At 34.0% G+C, this 11,306-nt stretch overlaps 1 protein-coding gene across 4 annotated transcripts; it reads right to left on the bottom strand.

Annotated features, from left to right (window-relative positions):
- Window positions 1-1,665: 1,665 nt before the first annotated feature.
- Window positions 1,666-10,378, bottom strand: LOC105644166 (nuclear transport factor 2). 4 transcript variants are annotated; one of them, XM_020683231.3, is made up of 10 exons: window positions 10,176-10,375; window positions 9,336-9,427; window positions 8,551-8,728; window positions 6,894-7,188; window positions 6,532-6,737; window positions 6,276-6,453; window positions 5,964-6,082; window positions 5,792-5,857; window positions 2,432-2,495; window positions 1,666-2,253 (listed from the first exon to the last, which is right to left on the bottom strand). In XM_020683231.3, the coding sequence occupies exons 2-10, from the start codon at window positions 9,425-9,427 to the stop codon at window positions 2,018-2,020; spliced, it is 1,434 nt and encodes a 477-aa protein (XP_020538890.1). In that variant the 5' UTR covers window positions 10,176-10,375; the 3' UTR covers window positions 1,666-2,017. The 4 variants fall into 4 exon arrangements, with proteins under 4 accessions (XP_020538890.1, XP_020538889.1, XP_012084830.1 ...); XM_020683230.3 differs by having other exon boundaries at window positions 6,532-6,770; window positions 10,176-10,373; XM_012229440.4 differs by lacking the exon at window positions 9,336-9,427 and having other exon boundaries at window positions 6,532-6,770; window positions 10,176-10,371.
- Between the last annotated feature and the right edge of the window lie 928 nt (window positions 10,379-11,306).

Genomic DNA, 11,306 nt, shown 5'->3' with positions numbered 1-11,306 from the left:
AGGTCAAATGATGCCATTAATCTCACATCCTAAAGATTCACAATATCCAAATCAGAATATTTTGATGATAGCATTTCATCCATAGCCTCAATCTTGCTAATTAGATTTAGAGCATTAAACCAAAGTCATAATTTTACGTTTCACTTTTATTAACATCCAACGGCTGTGGTTACATCAAATGGACAGCCCGAAAGGAATCTTCCCCATACGCGAAAAATCAAGAGAAGATCAGACGGTGGGGCCCAAGAGACCAAGTTGCAACCTTTTTTTCTACTTTTTTTGTTGTTTGTTTTAACAAAATTTGTGTGTCCACTCCAGCTATCTGGGTTTGTGCCACGTGTGCAACAAGTTGTTTGAAAGAGAGGCGCACGTGGCGCATATTTAGTCGTAGAAGACAGCTAAGCAAGCAAAAAGAAAAGACCATGCAACTTGCCGATGTGACGTGTCCCGTATTTTGTGGGAAATTTAATGATGTCATAGTATGTCATACGCACGCCTCGTGTCAGAAAATGTTTCCTCTGCATCATTACTTCTTACTTAATTTGGAGTATTATTCAATAATGATATTTTTATTTTTGATAATTTAAAATTACTATTTAACCAATGAAATTGATCTAATTAGTAACAATGAGATGTTTCTGATAATAATAATAATAATAATAATAATAATAATATTTTTCTTTCACATAATACATGCAAGTCCGGTCTAAAATATTTTTTTTTCAAGAACTAAAAAAAATTCATCTCCTTTGCGATTAATCAGATAGTATCAGGAGATGGACGCTTGAAATCATTTAAAGAAAATATTTTAATATTAATTTATATAAATTAATCTAAAATATTAAATAAAAACATATTATTCCTTTCTTTCTTTTTTGAAAGATTTCTTAAAAAATAGTTTGGGTAATAAAAGAATGACATCATTTTCTCAAATTATTTTAAGTTGAAACATTTTTCTCCGTTTATTTTTTCCCTATTTCTAAATTAGCACATCAAATCCTTATAAGCTTTGAATTTCTAAGCAACTGCACTTCACTTGAGCATTAAATTATTAATTTAATAAACTATAATATCAACATTTTTTTTTTTTCTAAAAAAAGTAGAATTAAGGTCATTATCAAATGATGGGTGATCAGGATTGGAAGTTCAGAGAGGAGAGCAAGTAGATATCCGCAAAAGAAAAAACTTTACTATCATCACAATGAAATATCGGAAATGAGCTTCTCTTGTGAATAGATGTAAAATTGAATGACTAAGTTAAAAATTAATCATAAACAAGGATCATTGTTTTAAAGCTTCTGCCACAAAATTATTACAGAATCAATGGCAAAGGCCAGTTCATCCATTTGGCTTCAATGCCACTAGGTGTAAACAAGTTAAGTTTGAACTTTAACTCGGAAAAGTTTGAAAAAAATTCAGCTTGAATAGAGCTCGAACCTATTCATTTAGTAAATGAGCTGAACTTAAGCCTAATAATGTTTTAGCAAATAAATTTGAACTTAGCTCGGCTTATTAAGCCCCCTAAATGCCATAACATTGGTAGAATTGAGTGAGACATGTTTATTATGCACAACAAAAATTAATTCATTTCATAATTGAGTTCATATACAAAGTAAATTAAGTAATTCAATGTATCCATGCCAACAAGATGGAGGCGTGCACTCATTCCCGCAAATCGATCCATTGAAATATTGGGATTGTTACAGCTACCAATTACAACTATGCAATAAAATTAGAGTAACAACAGTTTCTAACTAACCTAGGGGATGAACTTAATCATCATCAGAAGTCTCTAGAAAATCAATCTATGGAAATTCTGGGCCTACTCCTAATTCTGTAAAAACAAAAAGGTTCCTAAAAGCCAAGGCAAATGCCTTTTCCTCTCAACATTACTCTGATTCTGAATCAACAGTTATTTCTCAATTGAATGCCTAAATAGAAAGCAAACTTTAATCCTTCCGAAACCTGCGCACTAACAATATCAAAATTACAGTGCCAAAAAGTCAAGGTGTTAGTTTTACGCGGAATTAGTGTTCTGCTTTGAGCCGCTTGAACGGCCACCTCTACCTCTCCCTTGCTGGTAGCCTTCACCTCTCCCAGCTGAACTCCTGCCATGACCAGAAAATTCACCCCGGTTTCCAAACTCATTCCTGCCAAAACCTCGGCCACCACCATAATTTCCACGCTCCCTGAAGCTGTCATTCCGACGTCCTACCCTTCCAGAAGGGAACCTACCTCTTCCACTAACGGCAACTGCAAAAGGAATCGATAGCTTTATTAGATAAAGTCGGACAACTAAGCAAGACAACCATTAATCAATAAATATAAAACAACCTTCTTTCCGATTGTTGTGTTAAAATTATACATGAAATACTCAACATTCTATTCAATAAAAATGAGCATCTAGTAATGAATAGAACTTCTGACATACCTCGAGTGGATGTTCTCTTCATCTCAATAACTGCTTGACGCCCTCCAATAGTCATGGGTGACGCCTGAAATAGGGAAAACCCACAATGCTTTACTTTCATTATTAAACAAAGAAAAAACCCATCAAGAAACAATTAGACAGAAATAAAATGTAGTAGAATACGAATATTTTCAATATTTTCTATTTGCAGAGTGAAGTCCACATCAATAAGCACACAAAATCTCATTGATTTGACAAACCTAATCAATCTAAATGATAAGAGTGAGATTGAATTATTAACATTAAGAAATAATGGCACTTTTGGAAGTGTGTGTATTAAGCATCTCCTATGCAGCATTTGGACCAATATGCATACTAGAACCTGCGTCTTCATCTGACTGTATGAAATATAAGACATCAAGTACCCAATAATGGTAATGTATCATATGATGGAATTTACATTGCTTTACAAAAGCATAACCAAAATGCCAGCTCCAATTAATCCTGATAATTGCCATTGTGACATTTTACAAAAAAATTTAGTTGAACCATGAGAAGAAGCAACTTCTTGAAGCGGTAAGTTGCCTTCGAATCAGACTCCCCTGCGGAGGATGCACATGAAAGTAACATCTAATGTGTTATGTAAGATGCAGTGGAAATAACTCCATATTTCATATGAACAGTCAAGAAAATTACAGAATCTTTTCAATCAAACAATCCAAACACAACCACTGGTTCATTAAAGAAGTTAAATTTATATTAACGGCACAATTTCTATAAACGTACCAAACTCAAGAAGGTCTGTTATTACTTGTATTATTCTGGGTTTATTTCAGCTCCTCCATCATTTGGAGAATGTAATTCTTTTTAGATTACTCACTAGTCATTCCATACAAATTGAGGACCTTTTTTACAAACAAATAAAACCAGACTTTAATTCTTCTTTCTATATCTCCTTGAATCTTAAGCACTTTACAGCCAATTAATCCTCGACCAGGCTCAGCTATTTCATTTCTGCCTTCGCTTTTCTACCTTGATAAACTGAACTTCTTCCCTCTAACCAATCAAACCCCAAACCTGAAACTTTATGTTAACTGAAAACACAATTCTAGCCAATTCCACAGTCAACCATAGAAAAAACCTTTTTCTTAAACTATCTTCTTTTGAAGTTGGAAAATTGCCTTACCTGACCAAAAGTGAAGAATAACTTACCTTGGACAAAGATTCCCCCCCATCTAACATGAATATGTCCATCACTAGATCACTTCAAGATTCAACCATCTGAAACCATGATCAATGCACACAAAAAAAAATATTTTTCCATATGAGTGCAGACCCCCAATATCTTAAATCTACCAGGTTTTAATTCAGCACATAATCCCAACAAGCAAATTTTTTAGATCTGCCCACATCAATAAATAATGACTACCCAGCCCTAGCAGGTGCTTGCATGGATTAAAGCTACCAGGCTTAACAGGTACAATTTTGCCCCTTTGGCCACTACTTTAAGCGCAGAACAGCAGGAGCAGGTTTCATGCTCAGCATGAATATTAGATTTATGACGATTCATGATAGACAAAAACAAATAAACAACACATTTACAAACCTTTAAGCTTTCTAGCTGTCCAGCACTGATGTATGAAGTTGCTGAATATGGACCGCAAATTGTCGAAGTCCATAAGTATTCTAATTAAATGTTGCTAGAGGGAATAAAAGAAACAAGCTCACGACCAAAATATTTTGTCTAGCAAACTTTCTTCTGGATAACTCAAAAGTTTGATTTTGTAACAATATCTCCATCATATTGCACTAGAATCAGATAGGACTTCAGTGCAATCAAAGAACACAGCAAACGGACATGTTAAGTCCAATTTCTAGTTCCAACACATACCACTGAAAAGTGATCTTCAAGGTTTTCAAACAAAGTCCACTTATGGACCAGTAAAGACCACTTGGAAGGTAATCACAAGCTTAAAGTTCAACCAAAGTCATAACCAAAGTTGAACTAAATAAATATTAAAAACTATATAAATTACTAGTAATTTTTTATTAGAAACTACATGTCAATAAAAAAATTAATTAATTAAAGAGATCTATTAAAATATATGAGTTTTGACTTAGTTAAATTTTAATATCTATAAACCTCAAAAAAGTTTCAATATAACGCATTTTCATTTTAATAAATTTGATTTACTATTACAATACAAGTTGTGAAAAATTTAATTAATATTGTAATCATTTAAATGTAATTGGAAAAAGAAGAGTTGCATTTGAATGGTTGTGCTCTTAAAGCTTACTCTAGTGGCCCAGTATCAAGCCCCATACTATTGACTTCATCATAGACCATCCTTTTCACTAATAACATTGTGGCAGCATCCCAAACTGCCACGTTGTCCTTCAAAAGCCTATATTAGCTGCTTTAACCTGATAAATTCAACTGGTTCACCAGCTGCGATATCAGTTAATATGGGTTACAAGAGGATTTATACAGAAAAGGGCTTCGCTCTAAACCAGAATGACCATGGATCTGGTTCTCAGGCAAGCCGGTCCGACCGGCCAGCAGCCAGAAAGGCCTAGGTTTGACAACATCAGTAATTTTAATGCAGAAGATCATAGAAGTTTCCACACTTCCATATTTTGCCTCAACAAGCAAACCATCAGGTGAGATTACTTAATGTCCTTCCATTTTATCTACCCAAATTATTTGTACAAAATCTTGATTTCACCCAAACACATGATATCATGTACTGCTAGCTACAACCTAGGCTACAGCCGTTTCTGGCTAGACCAACCTCAAATTACTTCTACATTTCTGTCTCTAATTATTAAACTCAACGAAGGAAGTAAGAAGCCAACTCTACAGAAAACCATGCAATGGCGGAATATAGGAAGAAGGCACTACTTTATGGATTTTTGCAGGGGATTGTCATTAGTGGTCGATCTAATATCCAGAACATGTTCTAGGGAAAAATTTGAGACCGCCAAGAGAGCAACATAACCACGGTTGAGATATTGCCATGCTTAAACTAAACCACCAAGACCAGTAAACAATAAGAATCCTCCATGTCCCACCTTTTTAGGCTGATCAATAGTAAAGCTAATTTACTTTACCGTGCAAATGGAAGTTCCTTGCCTTTAGAACTTGTTTGCAAATGAAAAAGATCAAACGGAAATAGACAGAAAATCAAAACTAAAGAATCAAATATTTGCCAAAAGATAAAATAAAGAAAAGTATGTAGCCTTAGCACAAGTTTGGAATATGCTCACTTGAGTTTGATGGCAGAAAGAATGTTAAAATTCGGAATCTGATCACCATGCAACAACTCAATAATACAAGTATTATATTGAAATACAAGAAAACTTTAATTTGAGCAGACCAACCTCAATAGCACTGTTCATGGAGCTTGCAGAATGAAATTCAACAAAACCAAAACAGTATCCCTGTTGCTGCACAGACAGAGAATATATTAAAAAAACAAATAAGGCACAAAATCCTTGCCAGGCAAAGTACAACTGAGTAGAAAGTATGCTATTCAATGCATTGGAGACCAACCCTGTTAAATCTGACTTGGACACCTCCTGGCTTGATTGGTCCAAATTTCTTGAACTCCCCCTCAAGCTGATCAGATGTCGTGCTATAGGGCAAATTACGGATATAAATGGAGTGGCCTTCTGTTAATGCAAAGTAGTCAGTAGAGGAACATATGAAATAAGACATTACCAATACTTGAAATAAGACTTTTTATGCTGCAGATCTCATTGAACATGAATTGAGACCTCATCCTTCCATTACAGTCCTTAATGGTATGATTTTTGAGTTAGCATGCATTTTGAAGCATGACATTGTACAGTTGAAGGCACTTACCATCCTCTTGAGCATTACTACTTTCAGGAGTTTCATTGCTGCTTGGCACTGATGCTTCAGGCCCTGTGGCTGGTGCCACTAACACAGAATTTGTCTCAAGTTTCTTAGGAGCCACTTTTACTGCATTAGTAGGTATATAAACTTTTGTTGGGCCCGTACTCCCTCTTGCCACTTTAACCTACAACATGAATTATTGAATGCTGAGATAGTACTCATTGCAAATCCTTGATTGAAAAAAAATTAACTTCAAACTCACAATCGATGCATAAGATTTCTTTGGAATGTCCTCTTGAGCAATGGAAGAAGCTGATTCAACAACGACAGAATCATTATTCCAATTGGAATCAGATTGAGTTTCCACAACCACCTCTTTTTCATAAACTCGCTCTATATCAGAGTCTACAGGATCATTAGCTTCCTCAACAGCTTGTTTATCATGTTCCACAACTAAAGCAGCTGGGTCTGGTGCAGAAGGATCAGGAACATGAGAAGGCTCTGGAAATGGTTACTAGATGATTTCAGATACTTGTGAAAGCAAAGGCAGGAGAGCCCAGAGAGGGAGAGAGAGACCAACAAAGCAAATGATAACCACCAGAAGTTGCTGTCATAAAAACTTACCTGAATCTGGGTTTGAGGGGACTGTTGGGGCGCTGTCAATATTGTTAACTGGATTGTTCTCCAATGGTTCATCATCCTTCACAAATGTGAAAACATCATTCAGAACAAAATATCCATTGTCCTGTGGTGCAAGAAAAAATGACTGGGCAAATTTCCTTTTCAAGTTGTCCTTGCCCATTAAGCATCCAGTTACTAACACAGTAACCCCTTCTTTATAAGATTTTTGAGCATCTGCCGTTTTTATTTCTGCCTTATAATCCTTGAAGTTCAATGAAAGTATCTTCTCATTGATACCCTGTCCCATGAAGAAAAACCTATGTTATTGTTATTGTTATTGTTATTGTTATTATTATTATTATTATTTTGATAACAAATATTCACGAAGAAAACAATACATTACCTTCAAATTGCTGTTGCAAGAGGAAGGGTTTCACAAGAAGGTTAAACAATTAACTAATTACACAGGGATAACTGTGAGACAAAATGTCCTCATTATTTCTTTTTTCATTGTTCGATGGGCATTTGAAGAACAAAACTGATATTTTTTTTTTTTTAATGAGGAGCAGCAAAAGCTCTTCAAGGGGTTTCATTAAACTCTAAAAAGAAGAAAACTTGATTTTAAGCATAAATCTGATGAAAACGTGCCTGCATCTACGAGGCAAATCTATCATAAAAGAATAAATATTTACAAAGGGAAAAATTTTGTACGAAATTAAGGCTTAATGACAACAAAATTCCAGAACTTTATCACTTCTTTCAATCTTTTTGGAAACTTTGAGATTTTCAACTCCATAAGACTATCTCCAATTCAACATCAGGCATAATCAGATCCTGAGATTGCTGACATGGCAAACCAAAATAAAATTATACATCATAGCAAGTCTGTGATTACTAATTTGGATGACTGGAAATAGGTTTTAGTGAACCATAAGTTGCCAAAAAGCAACTTCTAAGAAACCATACTAAAGTCAGCTTGAAATTTGAGGCAGTAACCAAGAATTTCAAGGCTTTTTCATTTTGGTTGAGCTTGCAATTTAAATGACGGGACTGAGGTTTGATTGTGCTTGTCATGCTAACAATTTCAGGCCTTTTGATTCAGCTTGAATCGGAGATGGAATGAACAAAATTATAAAGTTCTTTCATGGAATTGAAACAAAAAAGTTACATGATAAAATTCAAAAGGTGGTAAAAAATGATGACTTATTTGATCATTTGACTTAAAATTGAGAAAAAAAAGGACATAGTTACTAAATGCCAGCACACCAAATAGCATTTTCATATCTGAAACTAAAAGACCCCCACACTTATACAGATCAGATTATTTTGACGAGCACACTAGACAGAATATTTGAGAGACCACTTGGTCATATTGAGTTTGGCCAAACAAATTACACTATTTGTTGTACATCAATCATTTGCAAGTCCTCAAACAACTACAGATTAATATGAGAAGCAGAATATATGCATTGAACAAACCAAATGATAGCACCGCCAATGGTCAATTTATCGGACATTGAAGATAGAAGTTTAGTTTTTTTTCCCAACACAGTGTTATTTTTAATCAATACTTGGTGCTTCACCTTAATCATTACATGGAGCCAACCAAAGAAATAGTATCAATAGCACAACAAGAAAAAGATTTGACCAAGAAACTTACTTGCATGGTTGCGACTGATGTCATTACGCCATTGGCATCTGGCCGGCTTAGCACACTTGAATCCTGATAAAACCTGTAGACCACTTCTGGTGAGGTGTGAAGAATATGGTAATACTGCTCGACAAAAGCATTTCCAACTACTTCGGCACTGGGAGAAGTTGAAGTTTGCAAAGCCATTCTGCCAAGAGAGAACAGAGAAAGAATAAAACATTTCTGATTTTCGTAAAACACAGAAAATGCAGGAAAATTAAGAATTTGAACAATATCATTCCACTGTAATAAAGTCAAGGAAATTGATATGAACTACAAATTCATGAGTATTTACTAAATATGGGGAAAACCATAAATACTAGAGGCCAATAAAGGCAACTGGACCCTTTAAGCTTCTAAGATTTTATAAAAAACGAACCAACAAATGCAATAACCTATGCAGGGAACCAATTTCCAGAACAAAAGTCAAGGCATGGTTATAACATGGGTGATGGAAGCCAAAGGCAATTGAAATTACAAATCTAAAAATTTGAGACAAAACACAAGCATACATCGCCTCATTTTAGCATCAACTTTAATCTTCAAGATACTCAAGGAGGTGATAGCGACATTTACTACAAGCAAATTAAGTATGTCTAATCATTTAAAGCAGCAAAAGCTACAATTTCTTAATATCTCCTTGACTCCTTTATTCTACTAATTTACGCAGGAAATGATGGTGCATGCGAACATGCAATGTTTGTCTGCGTAGGAATCCATAGAAATGGTTAAAAATAGCATGCAAACACACGCACATTGTTTGAAAACAGAAAACCAGAATGTGCATTCGCATGCAAACATTTGTGCCTGAATCCAGAAAAATAGAAAACCACGGATCAACAGCCATCTGAGATCAACAACAAGGGAATTAGCAAAACTTGCCGTTTAAACCACAGGTATAAGAATGCTCCTATGATCAAGGAGAGGAACATAAATTAAATACCTGGAAAGCAAAGGATCAACACGGGCATAACAGATAATATACACACTTTCTTTTAAAAAAAATATGTATAGTGGAATCCTCAGAAAAACCCTAAAGTTTCAAATAATCAAGGGACATATCAGAACCGAAAATCTGTGACTTCATGGCCAAACAAAAAAAAAAAAAAAAAAAAAAAAAATCCCAGAAAATGACAAACTGAATAAGAAGAATGAGATCATGGCAGCAACTGGACTACATTTCTCCGATCCAAATATCAAAAACCACAAAAAAGTTAACCCTAAAGTCCTCTCAAAAACGCAAAACTCAAAGTTCCCATTGGAGGAAATAGCGAATATTATACAATCTATCAACACCTTAACCAACATTGATACAAATAACAATAACTCATTAAATCAATCAACAAAGTAAAGCAACTCTCATTATTAACTTCAGCAACAGAAGGACAAAAAGAATAATCCCACCTTAAAACACAAAAAAAAAAAGAAAAAAAGAAAACCCACAACCGCAAAAATTAAATACACGTAAATAAAGACTCGATAAATGTACTGCAAAATGAAAAAAAAGAAAAGAAAAAGAAACAATATTCAAAAAAGGGTTTGATCTATAATATAAAAAGAAAAAAGAAGAAGAAGAAGAAGAAGCTAATAAGTACCTGAAATGGAAATGTTAAAGCTTTGCAATTAGGAGATTTGGGAAGAAGAGAGAATACAGTGCCTTGAAGAGTAGAGATATAGAGGTGAGGAAAGTGAAGAGATGAACAGTCAGCGAAAGAATAAAAAAGGAACGAACCGAAAGCTACCTCTGAACTTTTTCCCTATATGTGCTTGGGTTGGGGGCACAAGTATGTTTTTCTAGTTTTCTCGGTCCAGTTCCTTCCGTGAAGTTTGTGTAATTTTCTAAGTTTGTGATATTCTTGGATAATGCTACTACACCATAGATCCAGGCTAGGAATAGACAAAAACGAAATGACAAACAGGAAATTCTCAGGCCCAATCTGTTGACTAAGCCCAGCTTATATATAAGGCCTTTTTTGTCTGATATAATTTCAACCGTGATGGTGGACCCATCATATATTGTTTGGATTGAAGATCTATAAATGCAACAATAGATAAGAATGAAAAATGAATTAGAATATGATTAGTTTCATGTGGATCGTGAACAAAATAGTGCGAATAAACTATAAATTATAAAAGGGAAGAAATTAGTTAAATGTAATAGAATGTATGATCACAAAATTTGTGAGTAAAGCTTATTGATGACTACCACAATTTATTATTTTCTATACATTTTTCTTATATTAATAATGATTTTTTAAAATATAAAATTTCTATAATTATAAATATTTTGCGATCTTATAAGTTAAAAATTTTAATATCTTTTAACTAATTCTCAATATCGCAACCAAAAAATGGAAAATGAATTATTTAAAAATTATTGTCCAAAGATAAGTTATTTTAAAAAAATCAGAACCTAAGTTGTATAATAATAGTGTAATATTATGTACGAGAGAAGAAATTTTCAAGTTTATATTTTTGTATATATGGTTATGCTTATGCGTAGAAGAGTTTTATTTGGCCATACGTCGTTTTAGCTCCACGTGACTCCTACCCCTGATTTTGATTAATAGATGATAATAATCAATCATGATCCTATCATTAAATATCAATTACTATGTGATCTCATTCTTTAATTCTCTCATTTATAAAAAAAATCTAGTGAAATTTAATAATGGATTCACTCATAAATGTGTGAAACCATGTCATACTATATCTATGTAGGCTAT

This window comes from Jatropha curcas, chromosome 4 (assembly GCF_041381405.1).
Source record: "Jatropha curcas cultivar XTBG-Jc1 chromosome 4, XTBG_Jcur_1.0, whole genome shotgun sequence".
Taxonomy (NCBI): domain Eukaryota; kingdom Viridiplantae; phylum Streptophyta; class Magnoliopsida; order Malpighiales; family Euphorbiaceae; genus Jatropha; species Jatropha curcas.
Note: the sequence above shows the minus strand (reverse complement) of the source record. Positions and strands in the feature narration are given on the sequence as shown.

Coding starts and splice junctions, on each gene's coding strand:
- LOC105644166 (XM_020683230.3), bottom strand. CDS start 9,427: ATGGCTGTTGATCCGTGGTTTTCTATTTTTCTGGATTCAGGCACAAAT. Junction 6,771..6,893: donor CCCCTCAAACCCAGATTCAG/GTAAGTTTTTAT, acceptor AACCATTTCCAG/AGCCTTCTCATGTTCCTGAT. Junction 2,254..2,431: donor GAAGAGAACATCCACTCGAG/GTATGTCAGAAG, acceptor TTCCTTTTGCAG/TTGCCGTTAGTGGAAGAGGT.